The sequence below is a fragment of the Vicugna pacos genome, chromosome 35 (assembly GCF_048564905.1).
Source record: "Vicugna pacos chromosome 35, VicPac4, whole genome shotgun sequence".
In the NCBI taxonomy this organism is placed as follows: Eukaryota; Metazoa; Chordata; class Mammalia; order Artiodactyla; family Camelidae; genus Vicugna; species Vicugna pacos.
The window spans coordinates 22,068,754-22,088,192 of record NC_133021.1 but is presented as its reverse complement, the minus strand read 5'-3'; the positions used below and the strand labels follow the sequence as shown (position 1 = coordinate 22,088,192).

The 19,439-nt window shown below is 37.3% G+C and overlaps 1 protein-coding gene across 1 annotated transcript in view; it reads right to left on the bottom strand.

Annotated features, from left to right (window-relative positions):
• The window catches only part of MYO3A (myosin IIIA), a 184,574-nt gene that overhangs the window by 115,529 nt on the left and 49,606 nt on the right, over nucleotides 1–19,439 (bottom strand). The window contains exons 7-9 of the mRNA XM_072954981.1: nucleotides 18,799–18,944; nucleotides 16,151–16,216; nucleotides 13,284–13,439 (exon numbers count right to left, since the gene is read on the bottom strand). Coding sequence (XP_072811082.1) covers nucleotides 13,284–13,439; nucleotides 16,151–16,216; nucleotides 18,799–18,944 — 368 coding nt within the window. The remainder of the gene's footprint in view (nucleotides 1–13,283; nucleotides 13,440–16,150; nucleotides 16,217–18,798; nucleotides 18,945–19,439) is intronic.

Here is a 19,439-nt window from a genome sequence, read left to right as displayed (position 1 = left end):
GAGAAGGTAGTAGATACTGCCTAGAATTGAATCAAAATGAATCTAATCTTTTAAACTTTAGCAAAAGACCCAAACTCCTGAGGTGAAGCAAGATAAACATTTATCTGAACTCCAACAATATCTCCATTTTCACTTTAGTTTCTTTCTCTTTTGTTGAATTTGAGGAAAATGCTCACTTAAAATAACATTTATATAGTTTTGGAAAAATATAACCATTAAATGAAAATTGGAGTAATGGGTATGTGGGGTCCATCTGAATTGCTTTTTTTACAAATGTATGTAAATTTAGAATTACATCAATAAACATAGTAGGTATAAGATAATTCTATATTTGTAAGGATTTTTCTCTCTCTTTTATACACACACACACACACACACTGAAAAATTAATCTGGAATTGTGTTCATCAAACGTTTATGCTGTTTTCTTTTCCTTAGTGCTGTGTTTTTGGATGAATTTCTAAAGCTTCTTTATATGTTTATGCATTGATTGGATTTTTTAATTATCGGTAAGGGTCACTTTTACAAAAAATGAAGGTCACAGTTTACAAATGAGCTAATATTCATTATTCCTTCAAAAGAATTCAGAAACAGAGGAAACCAAAGCATGTTTTAAAGCTCAATCCACTGCTATCTGAGAAACGTGACTCAAAGCAGGCAAAGTGGACTAAAGCAGGCAAAGACAAAACTGCAGTGGGAGCACACGCATAATGCTGTTAGCTCCGCTGCTAAAACCAGAGTGATAGTGACAGTTTGAGGCCCTTAAGAAGGCGCTTCGAAAATAAAATATAATATTCTCTTGCAACAGTCAGCACTGCCTTCTAAGTTGTAGAACCATATGTGCTGGTTAAAAAAGATCTGGGATAATGGCAAAACCAAATCCATTTAACCTGTAACATCCACTAGTAAAACACCTCTGAAACATAAAATTTACCCTCCCACCATTCCCGGCTATCGGTTGGGTTATTTTGCTGATTGAATAACTAAATTTCAAGAAACTGCACAGAGATGAAACTGAGAGTCCGGCCAGGTCTAGTTCTGCACTAGCTCACTGCACCTAAAAGAAGGGCCGTGGTCCACATCATGCAACTTCACAGAGACGGTTTTAGGAGCAAACAAGATGTTACCGTAATTTTATCATTTTTTTCTAAGTCCTCTTTGCTTCTACCACTGACCCAGCAGGAGAACTATTGAAAAAAAAAAAGTTTCTCTAGAAAAAAAATGTTTAAAACCCTTCTCTCAAGAAAAAGCTTTTACGTTACTTGCTTATCCAATTTTTTTCGTAGTTAAGTAATAGTTGATTGTACTATTACTTGTGTCTATTGACTATATAAAGACAGATGAGGACTCCCTATTCTAAATCTTAAAACAAACTCTTCAATTTAAGATAATATATATTTACTGAGCGCTTACTACATGCAAAGTTCTGGACTCAGCATTATGACATACAAAGATGATTGTGATTCACAAAATACAGACGTATATAACAATCCATAAAGTGCTTCATGCTTTTTAGGTGTTATTTCATTTATTCTCACAACTCTACGGGGTAGGTATCATTAGTGCCCCCTTGTCATAAACAAAGTTCAACGGGGTCTCAAAGAGGTTCCATAACTTGCCCAAAGTCAAACTAGGACATGGCAGGATATGTACCTGGAAGGATGAGGACTTGATTCAAGGTCTTTCTGACTTTTAAGTACGAATAAAGTACTGTGTGACCATAGAAGAAAGAAAATGTAAACACATCCTTGAGACTTTTGGAGATTTCTTTTTAGAGTAAGAAAATATTGTTTTTTAGTTTTAGTTTTTTAATTCAACTTATTTAAACTAAAAACAAAAACAGTTCATCCATTTCTCCCATCCTCTACCTGCCACTTCTGGCAACCATCAATTTATTCTCTGTATCCATAAGCTTACTTTTATTACATGTGTATATCTTACACATATATGTATGATTCCACATGTAACATTTGTCTTTCTCAGTCTGACTTATTTCACTAAGCACAATACACTCCAGGTCCTTCCATGTTGTCACAAATGGTAAGATTTCATTCCTTTTTTATGGCTCAATATTCTTTATCCATTTATCCACCAGCTGACACTTAGGTTGTTTCCATATCTTGGCTACTGTAAATAATGCTACAATGAACAAGGGGCTGCATACACATTTTTGAATTAGTGTTTTCATTTTCTTTGGATAATCACCCAGAAGTGGAATTGCTGGTCATATGTTAGTTCTATTTTTAATTTTCTGAGGAACCTCCATACTGTTTCCACAGTGGCTACACCAATTGACATTCCCACCAATGGTGCATAAGGGTTCCCTTTCCTCCACATCCTTGCCAACATTTGTAATTTTTAGTGTTTTTAATAATTGCCATTCTAATGGATGTTTTATCCTTTTTTCTCAAGATTGCCTTGGCAATTTGGAGTCTTTTATGGTTCCATACAAAGTTTAGAATTTCTGTTCTATTTCTGGGAAAACTACCATTGGAATTTTGATAGAGACTGTATTGAATCTATATGTAGCTTTGGGTAGTATGAATATTTTAACAATATTGATTCTTCCAATCTATGAATATGGAATGTCTTTCCATTTATTTGTGTCTTCTTCGATTTCTTTCATTATTGTCTTGTAGCTTTCAATATACAGATCTTTCACTTCCTTGGTTAAATTTATTTTATTCTTTTTACTGCAACTGTAAATGGGATTGTTTTCTTATTTTCTCTTTCTGATAACTCACTATTAGTGTATAGAAATGCAACATACTTTTGTTTATTGATTTTGTATCTTGCAACTTTATTGAATTCGTTTATTAGTTCTAACAGTTTTTTTTTTTGATGGAGTGTTTAGTGTTTTCTATATAATATCACGTCATTTGCAATTAGTGACAGTTTTACATCTTCCTTTCCAATTTGGATGTCCTTTATTTCTTTTTCTTGCTTAACTGTTGTGGCTCAGACTTCCAATACTATGTTGAACACAGGTGGTGAGAGTGGGCATTCTTGCCTTATTCCTTATCTTAGAGGAAAAGTTTTCAGCTTTTCACCATTTAGTATGATGTTAGCTGTGGGCTTGTCATATGTGGCCTTTATTATAGTAAGTTATGTTCCCTCTATACCCTCTTTGTTGAGAGTTTTTATCATAGATGGATGTTGAATTTTGTTAAATTCTTTACTGCATCTATTGAGATGATCACATGATTTTACCCCTCATTTTGTTAATGTGGTGTATCAAATCAATTCACTGGCAGATACTGAATGATCCCTGAATCTTTTGAATAATTCCCATATGATCACAGTATATGATCAAGTAATGTTGAAATTGGTTTGCTAATATTTTGTTGAGGATTTCTTCATCTATGTTCTTCAGGAATATTGGCCTGAAACTTTCTTTTCTTGTGACACCCTTTTCTGGTTTTGGTATCAGGGTAATTCTGGTCTCATAAAATGAGTTTTGGAAGAGTTCACTCCTCTTCTATTTTTTGGAAGAGTTTGAGAAGGATTGGTATTAATCCTTCTTTGCATGTTTGGCAGAATTCACCAGTGAAGGCATCTGTTCCTGGATTTTGTTTGTTGAAGGTTTTGATTACCGATTCAATCTCCTTACTAGTTATCGCTCTGCTCAGATTTTCTTTTCATCTTGATTCAGTCTTGGTAGGTTGTATGTTTCTAGGAATTTACCCATTTCTTTTAGGTTGTCCAATTTGTTGGCATATAATTATTCATAGTAGTCTCTTATAATCATCTGTATTCCTTTGGTATCAGTTGTATTACCTCCTCTTTTATTTCTGATTTTTATTTATTTGAGTACTCTGTCTCTATTTCTTGCTGAGTCTAGCTAAAACTTTGTCATTTTTTTTTATCTTTTCAAAGAACCAGCTCTTCAGTATCATGAAGACTGACCTTGAAGTATATTTTCAAGGAGTGAATAAAGAGGGAAGATTTCAAGGAGAGAACACTACATGAGTCAAAATAGAGAGGAATTAAAAGCATTATACGTTCAGCAACCAAGTGGCTTGGCGGCCAGAATATGGGTATATGGGAAGAGATGGACAAATTGGTCATCACAGGCCCACTTATTCTCATCAGTGATGCATGCCACTGAGAACTTGCCATTTTTGACCTAAATAAAATTAAGGTTTGAGTGATTGATACCACAGAGTAGACAAAATAACATGCTAAACAACATCTCAGAATGCAGTATAACTTCAAGTAGTAATTACCAGAAAAAAAGGATACTAATGGCTTTTCTGAAATTAATGCAGTTTTGTTGGCCCCTGCTGATAACTTGTAAAAACAAATGAAAATCCTTAAACTCATCACAGAGATGAGGGACTCTTTCCAAAAGAAATAAAAAGATCACTATGTTGATGATCATCAACTCATGTCAAGTAGTCATTAAAATGCAGTTCCTGGATGATTATATCCCAAACATTTCATACTTAGATTGTCATTTAAACATAATTGTTTTCAGGCAAATATATACAAGATCTTGTGGTAGCTCACAGCGAAAAAAAAAAAGTGACAATGAATATATGTATGTTCATGTACAACTGAAAAATTGTGCTCTACACTGGAATTTGACACAACATTGTAAAATGACTATAACGCAAGAAAAAATGTTTTTAAATAAATAAATAAATAAATAAGTCACAAAAAAACCAAAAAAACAAACTTAGTTGTTTTCAAACTCTGTCTTCTCAGTTAAATAAAAAAAAGGGTCTTTGGCAAAACATGAACAAAGATTTCTTGACCCCTTGAATATACTACTCAGGAATGCAAACTCTTAATTGTTGTATCTCAAAGAAATTGGTTAAAATTTAAATTAAGTGCCCAATATGACTAAATCATACGAAGCAGCCCAAAAAAAGTCCAAAGAAAATTCTTCAAATAACAAGTTTTGTTCAAACTTATAATAGAGAGAAATATGGAAGCTAGTGAAAGAGCTGGTCTGAAAACAAATTTATTTAGCCCAGAGCCGGCTATTAACTGGTTATTGAATCAGCAGGATTCACTTCTCTGATCTCTAATAAGGAACCAGGAGAAAAGCTCCCTTCTAGCAATGACTGTATGATTATTCTCTGGAGAGAAAAAAAGAAAGTGTCATGATACAGACAGGAACAGAACTCAAGTGGTAGAACAAATGGGTTCTGACCCCAGCTCTTCTCCATGACGTGACAGAACCCTGAACTCATCATTTTTCCCTCTGGGTCTCAATTTCCTCTAGTTACCTGAGTCAACACAGAAGGCAGGTTGGTATGAATGTGATGGTTCTTTACTCAGTTTTATTTTGTCTTGTCTTGTTTTGAAGCATCCATGTAATTTGCTCCTAGGCATTATTTCCAGCTTCTAAGTACATTTTAGAAACTGCCTCTCCCTGTTTATTTGAATTCCTTTATTTATTGCTACTTAGGAGCAAATACTCATAATGGTCCTTTCCAGGAAGAGCTGATTCAATCCCCTATTCCTTATAAAATTCCTGGAGACCATGTTTAAAAGCTATTTAGCTCTTATTTAGGACCTTTTCCAGAGTGGGGGTGGATTAGTGAAGAAAGGCATAAGGAAATATTTCAGGTGGGGAAGGAGAAGTGATCATTTCTTTTCTAAATTTCCTGGTCTCAGATGGGTCCTCTTACTATATTCCCAGAGTTTCATCTGACTCTGAATTATCTATCTTGCACAGACACTGCCACCAGCTCATGCCCTGATAAGACATTTTCTCCTAGATTTCACATAGACAGTTCCTTCACACTCTTATTTTGACCAAAATAAGATTAGCATTTTCCAAAATAAAATATACTTAGAAGTACACATACACATGTGCACGTGCACACACACCACACACACACATCTCACATAACAGAAATAATATGTCAATAGATTCCTCATTTCAAAATATCCAAACAATAGCCACTAACTGCTTTGATAATTAAACATGATGGGGCTCAACCACTTTCAAAGAAAGAAGTAACAGTAGTTTAAAGTTAGGAAGAAATCTTAGGAAAATACAAAATGCATTCAAAACGATTGCTGTGGTCTGTCTTGGTATATCTACAGTGTACCTTTTAGAACCAACAAAAGGATGGTGCACAGTAGGACACAGGTGGCGTAGGCGGACACCCTCGATGGGGCTGTCAAGAACACAGGTCCGGGGGGAGGGTATAGCTCAAGTGGTAGAGAGCATGCTTGACATGCGTGAGGTCCCAGGTTCAATCCCCAGTACCTCCTCCAAATAGAAGGAAATGAACAAACCAAATTACCACCCCCTCATAAAACAAACAAAACAAGGACACAGGTCAGAACTCTTAGTTGATTTTCAATGCTCTCTCTGGACTGGTTTCTGCGTGTCTCTCCAATCCTATTTCTGAGTTTTCACCCTTATAATATAACTTTGATTAATTGCTTGCCTTTTTCTGTGAGTCTGTCTCCTGGCTTTCCTGATTCTGCTCAGGCTGTTCCCTCCAGCAATAATGTTCGTGTAACAGTAACCCTAACTGTCACATGATTAAGTCCTGCTTATCCCCCGCAGTGCTGATTCAAGGCTACTTCCTGGACAAGCCCCCTATCTCTTCCACTCTCTGCTTCTTCTACACCTCGCACAGGACATTATTTGTGTTCCTTTTATGGTATGGAAACGTCCAACTTTGTATAGTGGTTATTTATACGTTCGTTTTTATCCCTTTCACTAAAAAGGAAGATAATTTTTAGGATCTTGTCTTATTCAAAGTAAGGAGGAAAGGGAATTATCTGTGTGAAATCTAGGAGAAAATGTCTCATCAATGTCCCTCACTGGTGGTGTGTCTGTCCAAGACAGATAACTCAGGGCACAGAGCCTACAGCTGCTTCAGCTGTCAGGCCCTTGCATGGCAGTTCATTCAGAGCTTTACCCAATGGCCTCAATTAATATGGCAACAACTGAATGTTGTCTCAACCCAAAATTTCTATGGTAGCAGGAAGTATATCACAATTGGTAATGGGATGAGCAGGTGTGTAAGAAACGTAGCCTTGCTATGGACTGAAAACAGGAAGTAGGAGAAGATTGTGTCGAAATAATCCCTAGATTCTTGGTGGGCATAATAGGGCGAGTGGTGGTGACACCAATAAGAAAAGGAACAAAGAACTAATGTGATGTGGGACTGCAGAAGTTCAGTTTTGAACAGGTTGAGTTTAGAGTGTCTTTGAAATACTCAGTGGAGACAGGAATCAAAAGGCGTTATTACGAGAGCAGCCAGGAGAGCATTTCGGAAGTCCTATGTATCAGGGAGCAAATATTCCAAAGGGTGAATAATTCTCGCCATGACATAGTCACAGCCATTAGAGGAAAATTACCTTGCCCAGAAAACAGAAAGTAAAATGGGATTATGCACTGCATGGCACTGAAAGAACCTTCGTATTACTTCCTGTTGACATTCTGCTTCCTTCCTCCCTCCCTCCCTTCCTTCTTTTTTTTTGTATAAAATCAAAATCCCATTGTAGCAAATTTATATTACATAAAGTTCCATACCAAAATAAAGAATTGACAGCTTGAACCAGGCCCTTTTAGCACGGAATGGCTAGACAAGTTTCTAGTTGGTCTTTCATTTGTTAATCCTTTGAGCTGTGTCTCAAATATGCCTTACATCCCGGTTTGGGAACCATATGTGTTGAGACGAGTGGGATGATTAAAGTAGAACCATAAAAAAAGCCATTATTTTTGGCCCAAGAAATAATTATATTTGAGTTACTAAATTCTTATAAATGTTCCTTTTTGCTTCTATAGAATTACATGCAAAATATAATTTATACATATCAAAGACAATTGCCACTAACATATTAAGGGTATCAAGTTATTTTGCTTTGTATATAAGAAATTTTAAAAGATAACATGTTTAGAGTATCATTGTCACAAAAAGAAATTTTAATTGGGAATTTATTATTATTCAAGTAGTTATGGGGCTAGGTTTTTCCTTTATTTACAAGATATGCAAATCATTGCTTAAATAATATTTGTAGTTAAATGTTCAAGATAGATAAAAGAATTTTAGGACCCTGTTTGCATATTCCACATAATGGGTATTCATTGCTTCAGCAGCTAAAAATAGCCTTCCGGGATGGCTGTGAGGAAGGGCTCTGCCTCTCAGTCTAGAAACCGGAAGTGAGGGAGCACCCAGTATTTCTCACTTCATTTTTCACCTGCAGCAGGGCCTGTGACCTATGCCTAGGGAAGCAATGGTCCTGGAATGAACTCAGAACATCAAGGGAGTGACACAAAGCTCAGATCAGTTTATAAATACTCTGAGGTGGTTGTGACTTTCAAGAAACCACAAAGTGTTGCTTTGCTGCAGGAAACGTTGCAGGGCTGAGGGTGGGTATCTGTGGTGGCCTCTTAGCAGGCAGTTCTTGAGGAAGGATGTCCGAGGCCCCTGCTTCCTTCGCTTCCTACTCTTTGCCTTCCTTTCAGATCTCTGAGCCATCCAGTATTTTTCACAAAATTACTTTCCTTCTCAAGTTGGCTTATGTTGTTTTTCAGTCAAGATGCTGAATAGTGCATTTCAATTACAAATGACTTTTATCTTTTCCCTTTAAATTGGATAATTGAATATCTTAAAATACTGGATTCAAGAGTAAAACTTTTCTTTTGAAATACATTATAATTCATGTTTTTCACTGATTCAGCCTGCACATGAACATCCTAAATTTTAACTCCTGTGAAAAATGCAATCCCACAGTTGAGGACTTTGCCACAGACAAGGCTACTGCATTCACATGCATCGCAAGTCTTCAGAACAGGTGAGTAACTATAAGAGCAACTTGTTTGTTAAACTCAGGCCTTGACTTAAAATAGGAAGTTCTTGTTCCATTCTACACCACCTTCTACCGCCACCCCTCCCCATCATCAAGACATTTAAAGAACTCAGTTTGTATTCAGTTTATAGGACAGTCCTCTTTAAAACTGAATTGTGAATAAAAAAAAATTATCTTGCCAAACACATACGTCAATCCAATTCCAAAGGTTAGTATCACATATAAACAAATGTTAGCTTTGAATCAGCTATGTTGATTTAGTACAGTCGGATTTTAGATCAGTTTTATCAATGCTGGAAACTGATACAAATCAAATAATCTTGCAAGATCTTGAAGAGGGCTACTTTTGCCCAAGGTGGTGACAGCATTCCAGTCTCTTTTCTTTCCCCAGAGTATGTCTCACACTTTGATGCTAGTATGAAAATGTTGAGAGCATTTTTCTTCCCCCTCCTATAAAGTCATAGATCTGTGGGCAAAGAGTGCTGTGGGGTCATGATTCAGGCTTCATTCCCACCCCCTCCAAATACACACTGGTGAAAGATACTTTTTACAATATTTTTAAGCAGAATTAAAATGACAAAGGCATTCTCTAAAACAAGTGAACATGAGAGTGGACCTAACAGATGAGACACACACTGGATAAGAGGGCAGAAACTATAGATGATGTGAAGTCCAGGACTAGAAATAGGTAGAAAGGTACCTGGAAGGTAAGGAAGCAGAACACACCCTCATAACGAAGGCCCTGACCTGGGCTTGGTGGGGAGCATGGAGCTGAATGTATGCCCTGCCTGGAAGAGAAGACTGATAAAGTTCTGCACCCTCTTCCTTTTGCAGAGCCAAGTACCTGAGCTGGCAGGACAGAGCAGAGACATGGGGTCTACGCCATACTGGCTGAGTGACTAGATTTTCAATATCCTTAAAGTCATGAAGGGCAATTTGGACTAGGGGGCTCCTGAAGCCAGATTATAGCAAAGGCAAAACTTCAAAAACAGGATAATGGAATGCAGAAAGAAAGAAAAAGCAAAACAAAACATCACCTACTAAAGATGGAAGAACAAACTAAAATCCTAAACCACAGACGGAAACCACATTTGTGCAAACAAACTCATTAATTAGGACACTACAACCTTGTTGAAATGCAAATCAAAAAATGACTGTTATATTGTCTAAGATCAAGAGAAAAAAGGAAGAATTACATTCACAAAAAGAAAAAGAAATTAGCAAGATATGAATGGCCAGATATAAAAGTCAGACATGATGAAAGAATGGTTAAAAACTAAAACTGTGAGAAATTCTAGAAATGAAAAATACAGGTGTTGATAGAAATATCAGCACAAAAAATCAGTATAGAGGATACTCTAGACTAGATCTAGTCTAACAGAGAATTAGTGAATCAGAAAACAATTATGAAGAAATCATCTCAAATGCAGCAGAGATTCATAAACTGATGACCAACACAAAAGAGAAATTATGAGACATTTAAAGTAAATTAGAACATTCCAATACTCATCTCTCAGGAGCAGAAAATAAAAAAGAATGCAAGAGGATCAATATTTAAAGAACTAATGACTGAAAAAAATTCCTTAACTGAGTAAGTCATGAGTTCTCATATCAAAAGCATATTCTAAATTCTTAACTGGATAAAGAAGAATATATTTTGTGACTCAAACAAAAGTACTGAGCTTAACACAGTGTCGAAAACATAGTAGTTTTCTTTTTTTTTCCTTTTTTTTTAAAACATTTTTTATTGATTTATAATCATTTCACAATGTTGTGTCAAATTCCAGTGTAGAGCACAATTTTTCAGTTATACATGAACATACATATATTCATTGTCACACTTTTTTCTCTGTGAGCTACCATAAGATCTTGTGTATATTTCCCTGTGCAATACAGTATCATCTTGTTTATCTATTCTACAATTTTGAAAACACAGTCTAACCCTTCCCACCCTCCGCCCCTTGGCAACCACAAGTTTGTATTCTATGTCTGTGAGTCTATTTCTGTTTTGTATTTATGCTTTGTGTGTTTTTTTTTAGATTCCACATATGCGTGATCTCATATGGTATTTTTCTTTCTCTTTCTGGCTTACTTCACTTAGAATGACATTCTCCAGGAGCATCCATGTTGCTGCAAATGGCGCTATGTTGTCAGTTTTTATGGCTGAGTAGTATTCCATTGTATAAATATACCACCACTTCTTTATCCAGTCATCTGTTGATGGACATTTAGGCTGTTTCCATGTCTTGGCTATTGTGAATAATGCTGCTATGAACACTGGGATGCAGAAAACAGTAGTTTTCAATAATTTTTTTTTTAATCACTAGAACTTAGAGCACCAGGCTTTCAGTCTGAATATTGTATAGTTCAACCATTCTTATAATGTTTGAATGCTGGGAGGCAATTCTCCAAGAGTCTCTCACATTTCTTCATGTCTTGTATTAGCTTTTGTTCTAGACTATATTTGCTATGTTTGTTATACAAACAGCCTTGGAAGTGAAAGAAAATGTCTCCCTCCAGAATATATGGAAATTTTGTTTGCTGTCCAGAATAGTAAAGAAAACGTCTGCTCCAGGGCAAAGTTTAGGGAGATATACTAGCAATCCCTTTAAAAGATTAGAGTTTCCCAAGCTTAAGGTTCCCAAACTGTGAGGCAAACCCACTGTGTACACAGCATCTACCAAGGCCATTCCAGGTCACCCCGAGGACTTATGGGGCAAGGACAACTGACATGAACATAAAACTCACGCTGTGGGCTTAACTGTGAGTAGGAAAGTCCTCTGTCTCTGATCCAGGAGTCTTGTATCTTCTGCCAGCATTTATGAAATGGGCAGGTCACCCTGTTAGCTTGCAAGTGGGAGAAAATCTTAGATCCTTCAGAGCTGTTGACATTGAACACCCCATATAATATGGGTCCACCTCAGTCTCTGTTTTGTTTGTTTGCTTGCTGTTTGTCCATTTGCTTTGGGAAGGATGGCAGACTGTGGAACTGTATCCACACAAAGATACAAAGATGGGCATGGATGAACCCACAACTACCTCCCCACTATAAACGGCATGCCTGCTTCCTTCTTTTTGGCACTCTATTCCACTCACAACTTAAATTCTTCCCCACTGAAGGTCTCTCCAGCAAGACTGTAAACTCACTTAGGCAGGGACTGTTACCTCCCAAGACTGTCCACAATCATTGGCCATTGACACTCGTGTGAATAAAGCTTTGTCTCTGGGATTAGGATTTGAATCCCTGCTAAGTCATTCATCACCTGTGAAGCTTCGTACAAGTTAACTGGCCTCTGCAAACCTCAGTTCTTCTCAGCTGTGAAAATTGGGATCATAAAACATTTCCCTCGGAGTTGTTGTAAAACCACATGGCATAATATAAAGTCCTAACATAATGTTCTGGGCAAAGTAGGCATTAAAGAAATAGGAATTAAATATGTTAAACTGCAATAGGAATTCAAATATAACTGCCTTTTGGGTCGTGCCTTGTTTTCTACCCACTTCTCCCAACTCCCTAAATAGTGATATATGCTCCTGAGATGAAATTAATAGGATTCTCAAGAATAAATTTAAATTACAAAAGACTATTTTTCAACTTAACAGTACCATCTACAGGAATTTATCTTAAGGAAATGAGAAGAGATTTGTGTACAACTCTTCCTTACAGTGTGACTTATTAGAATAAAAACAATAAATAACAACCTAAGTGTCTAATCATAGGGGATTATTTAAATCAATCATTGAATAAGTCATGCAAGAGAATGTTGTATAGCAATTAAAAATTTTGTGGTAGAAGGATATTTATAGACATAGATATTTGTTATTCAGTGAAAGAAGGCAGGTTTCAGGACACGTCTTCCAATTTTGTTTTTAAATGTATTTCCATTCATGAGATACTAGAAAGTTATAGATCAAAATGTTATAAATGGTTTTAGGTTGTACACTTCTATGTATCTCCTAAATTTCATAAAATGAACTTATATACTATCTATAAAAAGTAAAAAAATTCAATATTATAAAAGCTACACATAGTAGTGCATTAAAAACCAAAATAGGAAGCGTGAATAAAAATATTAAAAGTTACTTCTGAATATAATTCAAACAGGGAAAAATGATATCAAAAAAATCATAGCGTCAAAAAGTATTTCAAATGTGACATTCCTTTTTAAATCCCAAATTTAACATATCTTATTCCACAGAAGAGCAGAAAACACAAGAAAATATAAGCCAATACTAGTCACCTATCGAAGTTTACATTCTCTGTTCCGATGAAGTTGTTTAAAACACGCTGCCAGTAATTTTACCTACACCAGGCTGCAACTCATCATGTGACATTCACTTTTCATGCAAATACCACCTTATCTCCAAATCACAAGTACGAAATTTAAATAATTAAACCAGCGAGTTCCTCACTCACCTTAACAACCACCGCATCATCTAACTGCCCAACTCTTCAGATGATCTTTGGACTTTTGGAGTCAAGATATGATTTGATTACCTGGCCTTTCCTGTGCCTCCCGTGCACTGATGAATATCAATGAATTCCGTGAGTTGTTTTTGCAACATCACATCTTTGCCTTCAATTTGAGTAATGAATTTATGCTGTAAAAGATCTGACACTGTTGGACGCTTCTCATAATCTTTAGTCAAGCACCTGCACTGGCAAAAAGGAACATGCAACTGTTAGATAAGTTAGAGCTTTGAAATTATCATTCACAGTCCTAAAAACTACTCTAACACAATGGAATGATGCTCTCCATCAATGCTCAGCCCAAGAAACATATCTCAAAAAATGTTAAAACTGCAACAGGATGAATTAATGTCTGTGAAAGTGCACATATCCCTGAGTGATTATGCTGTAGTGATACCAACTTGCACTGAATTCCACTTCCCTAGCCTCCCAGCAAGTCTTACTGCAGAGTGATAATTGAACTCAGTCTCCGCTGCAAAGACTCCTTTACAAGTCAGTAGCTAAAGATAAACAACAATGAAGTCATTATAGTTTTAATGCTTATCTAAAATTAAAACAAATTTTTCAGTGTCCCTTCACTAATGCTTTTAAAGGTTTCTCAATTGATCTATTTTTTTCTACGTGATAAAACTGCTAACCCATTTGCGAAGGCTTATGTGCTGGGGATGTTGGAATTCCACGTCAGCACAGTGAATGTTTCGTGACGTCCTACAGTAGATGGACAAGTGCGCTATCACACGTCTTGATAGGATCAACCAGGTGACAGCATCAGAGAGGAGCATTTGAACAAACACTGGATGTTTAGTCTGCTGTCTTCAAATATTTGGAAGAGGAATTAGACTAGTTTTCAGTGGTCACAAGGGACAAAAAACCTAGGATCACTGGTAGAATTAAGAGAGAACAGATTTCTGGGCAGTGTAAGGGGGAACTTGTTGACAGTCAATCTTATCAAAGATGGAACAGGATGCACTGAGAAGCATGATTATCTTTATTAGGGGTTTACTGATTGGATGGTCAATCAGCACACATGTTCTAGAAGGATTCATGCTCTGGATACCCTTCCAACCCTGAGGTTCTGAGGATCGATGATTATGAGAACACTGGTCACAGCTGGGCTGTCATGTGGGGACAGAAAACAGGAAAAAAATAAGAAGGAACCCATGTCTGAGCTGAGCCGTGCCATTTCTCGTCTGTATTGTTCATCTTCCTGGGATGGGAATTTGGCAATTTATTCTATTGGGCTTATCTGAAAAGATCCTACCCAGGGATGCTAACATATGCTAAGGAATGAGGATGACACTCTAAAGTTTCCATTTCGTCTAAGAGAGTGTGTCGATTTCTGCCACCTGCAGCACGTGTAGCTACGCACTGAGTTCAGTCACACATGGGATTATTTCACTCAAGTAAAACCTCATCAAATAGCTGATGGGTACCAGCCACCCTGTGAGACACTGAAGTCATAAGAACAAGTAATGCACATTTGGTGCCTTGGAGTTACTTACAGGCTCTTTTGGGAGAAAGTCCTCCAAACGGGAAGCTGAATAAAAGAGGTGATGCTGCCAGAGCAGGTGGAGCAAAGTGCAGCGAGAGTACTCGTGGCAGGGCCCTCCCTGCCTGCAGGAAACCTGGATGTGTTTCTAGGAGGTGAAACGGCGTGGGATATGTCAATGTACCAAGCCCTGATGAGGGTCCGCGTGGAAGGATCTGCAGACGTGGGCATGACTGAATGATGGGGAGCCCTTGGAAGTTACCAAAAATTCTCCTAAGAGATCTGTGACTATCCTATAGAGCACAGTACCTACTCAGAAATAACTAGTTAAGTGAAAACTAAAAAAAAAAAAAAAAAAAGATTATCACTCCTTCTGGCACCTTCATAACCCTTAAATAAGCCTCTGTCTTTATAGAAACAAGTAGCTATTGTTGGTGGGAAAACCAGCCGTAGCAGCAGGGGCACGTGCGATGGGTCTCTCTGCTTTCTTTGCTCTTTTTACATTTTCTTTTTTTTAAACTTTATTTATGTATTTATTTTACAGTATCATTTTTTTAAGTTGAAGTATAGCTGATGTACAATATCATATGTTACAGGTATACAATATCATGGTTTACAATTTTTAAAGGTTATTCTGCAATTGTAGTTATTATAAAATATTGGCTCTATCCCTCATGTTGTAGAATACATCCTTGTAGCTTATTTGATACCTGACAGTTTGTTTCTTTTTCACATTTTCTGAGTGAAGTGTGACACATCAAAAGTTAACGACCTCTCTCTTCCACTTACAACCCAGAGTCATCCCTCACCTTAGTCTTCCAAGGTGAAGTCCTAATAAAGATTACGAGAAAAGTTCATGGACAGATTTAGAAAGGGCTGACTCATAGCTTCCAGCCAACTGTCTGGAGGCCAGTGCACTTGTACTAAGTAGCTGTCATATTAAAAATGAATTTCAAATGTATAAGCATTTTATCTATGTGATTATCTGACTCACCACTTGCAATGAAAATTCCCTGACTGTGATGAGAATTAGCGATGCAGATAAATGAAGGGCCAAATAACTGAATAAGATGATGGTCAGAAGGTGGGAGGTGTTGAGGGCGTGGCTACAAAAGGCAGCTGCACAGAGAACGTGTCCATGGACGATGCAACGTCCGCAGAAGCACTGTCATCAATAAGCAGATGAACAGGACCCCAAGGTCATTATTGGAACAACAATGAGTTCACCGAACATTCAGAAGACACTACAAATGCTTGTTTTGAAGAAAATAATGGAAACTCCTGGAGCTATTTAAAAGATAAGGAGGAGATTCAGAAGAGTGGAGGAATTGTTATAAAAGGCACATTTCAAAATTATAGCAGGATGGGATCTTTGGTTCTTTTAAAAGACTCTATTGTTACTCACTTGCTGATGAAGTCATTGAATTCTGCCGACCATATCTCAGGCTGCCTCAGTTTTGGGGGTGGATTCCTAGAAAAGTAAGATACAAGGTTGGATTGTGCACACCGCTCAGTCAGGACAAAATTAAGGGGCAGAGCTGGACAGACATGACTGCATCCAGCCTCTGCCTGGTGTAATCAAGCATTACCATCATTCCAATTCAAAGAAGGATCATGAGTTATTAATCATTCTGTATGTGGAATGACAGGTTCCTTGTTTCTCTGAAAGCACTTAATACATGACCCATTTTTTTCTAACTGTTCATTTTTTTTTTCTTTGAAAGAATCTTCTTGCTTTGAACTGAGAGCCCTAGAGGAAAACATAAATACTTAGCCAATAGAAACAATGATTACTGGGGAAAAGATTTTTTACTTTCGGTCCTGCAGAAGACTCTGCGGAACCTCCAGGGTACCCAGAGGTGGCCTGAAAGGAGAATTGTTCAGAACATGGAGACAACTGCAGCAGAGAGGGACCTTTCTTGCAGAATGACTTTAAGACCTGTTTTGTTGTTACTGGGTGGCCGGAAACAAGGTTACAAAAGCGAGGAACTGGAAAATATGATGAGCAATAAAGCTCTGAATGCCACTTAGAACATTTTGTTATTAATTCCTTTCATCTTAAGCTGAGCAAACCTTTTCCTTTTTGGTATGTTCATGAATACAAAGGAACATCATTTGAAAGTGAGGCTAATCTAACTGTAATCAAGCACCACTGATCAGCCGTGAGAGTTGAGATTGCTGAAGTACTGCTTTATGTTAATTCGAACGGCTCTTTGTTTTCATTAGTGGAATGGAAGCACTTTGTCTTCAGCTCTGCATTACTCCTCAAACGGCTTCTAATGAAATTAATGTGCAGTCTGTACTGGCTCATTAAAGGGAAGTGCAGCGACTCATCTACCCGAGATCACGCCTACAGCTCATTTCATGACCCTCAGGACTATCTGAAGATTGCTGATTTGCACGTTAAAAGAAGCAGTTCTTTTCTCTGACAATCATGCCTTGTTTCCTGTTCTCCTGATAATTTTCTTTCTAAGAGATCTATTGGCTTGCTTTGAGTATAACAAGGTTTTGATCTAGAACAATTCAAAACTTGGGTAGCTTTTCAGATGCCCTTTTCCCCTAATTATTTCTACAGTCAGTATTCTTAGAACTCCATCTTAGAGACATACTGACAGTAGAAGTAATGAGAAATAACTAAGATGGAGCAGTTTTCAGAAGTTCCTTGCTCGTTGATAACAAAATATATCAACAGTAGCGTCCCTCCTCCACGTGGCATCATCATCAAGGGCAGTAACACTAGGCTAACTACAGTCATTTGACCATTAAAATGGATCAGAAAGAATGGTCCTTCATCGTTCATACTGAATGACAGTAGGAGTTAGGACACACAGATTTTTTTTTGTTTGTTTTCCTCAAATTTAATGAAATGTCTTAGACTTGGTATAGAGCAGGTTTCCTGTTTGTTTGCTTTTTTTAATAATCTTGTTTCCCTCTTTACCAAATAAACAATATATTTCACAAACAGTAAGACCAGAGAGATACATTGAAATTGTTATGTAAAGGATGGTATATAGATTATCTAAGGTATTACAATTCAGAATATGTAAATAGGGCAGGAAACTCCCAGGTAAGGTTAAAAACAAATTCAAATGCTTTGGTCTTATACCAATTTAAGTACATGCCAAATATTCCAAATGGATCTATTTGGAAATGGATAAATCATATTGGCATTATTACTTTAGGACTGGAAACACCCCCACCAGGGCTTTGTACACATGATTCAATGTTCTGTGGGCATTAGGACCACAAAATTTATTTAATGGAGCGTGTGGTAACAAACTGTAACATACTTTACCTCTCTGCCCTGGACCCCTGTCACCACAGGCCCTTTCTGTGTATCTCATTAAAGTTAAGGAGCCAGGCAAAATCCCTAAAAAAGTCCTCAAAAGACAACAGATTTATAATAAAAATAGGTAGACTTTTCACATCAGTTTTCTGAAATATCTAGGAACTAACCAAAACATATATAAAAGAGTGATTAATTAGCGATCAGATAAGCTGGGGAAAGTGTGTCAATAAACACATTGAAGGGGAGGGGTCTACAGAGGAAAGTGCCTTCCTGGCTCCAAAGAGCTTAGTGTTTTACATTAATATATTCAAAACAGCAACATGTTTAAAATCCTTACTATTTGATCAGTAAATTTTATTCATAATTTTCTTAATGCTATTATTTTAAAATTCTAAACAAAGGGAAGTGTAAGCAAATAGCAAAAATTACTAGATTGATGGAGTGAAACACAGCACATCACTGTGGCATTGACTGTGGATCAGGGAGCCTCAATGACGAGTGAGGAAGTGGACCAAGAGTGGGAGGAACTGCTGTTTTCTGAGATTAAATCCTTGCCGAAGGGAAAAAGACACATTATATCCAGAGAAAGCTCTTTTACTTAGACTAGAGAAATGAAACTGTGGGACAATAAGAGTGTCTTGGAAGAAGCAGAATGATATTCCAGACCACCCTGCTCCCAGTCTGGTGAAGTACAGCTGGGTATTTCCGTGAGGAGCCTGACGAGCCGTCAGTGGCTGGAGGGCTGCAGGTGAGAGCCCTCTGACCTTGGGATCTTGAAGAGCGCTCTCATGGGATGCAGGTCGGCTAGTGGAGGGTCTCCATCCCCGAGCTCGATGGCTGTGATCCCCAGGGACCACGTGTCACATCTGGCATCATAAGTGGTATCCAATTGCTGTTCACACGCAATCACCTAATAGAAAACAGAAAAAAAAAAAGTGACATTTGTGACTTTAACAAGCACAAAGCAAAAAGCTCAGGACGGTGTGGAAGTTCAAGCTGATGAGGTTAATAGCTACGATCAAAGGCAGTAACATGGGGGAGTAAAAGCTCACATCACAACTGGTAGTAGCAACTTTATTCTGAGAACAGAGAATATCTTAGCAGGTTTGCATATATAAGGGAAGAAGCCTATGGGAAAAAATATTTTTGAAAATGCAAAACAGAAAGGGGAATGAAACAGCGTCACCAGTGGATGGGAAGGGATGGGATCAAACACACAGCTAAAGCTTGTGCAATGACAGCAGCTCAGTAAACATTTGATGAGTGGACGAGTCATTCATCATGGCAAAGATAAAGAATGTATCTTTAATGAATTCAAAGTGAAGAAGGAGGTAAAGAAAATTAAGCTCTAGAGCAGTCTAGTTAAATGGCCTTGATCTTTTCTGATAACTGGAAGGCAAGAATG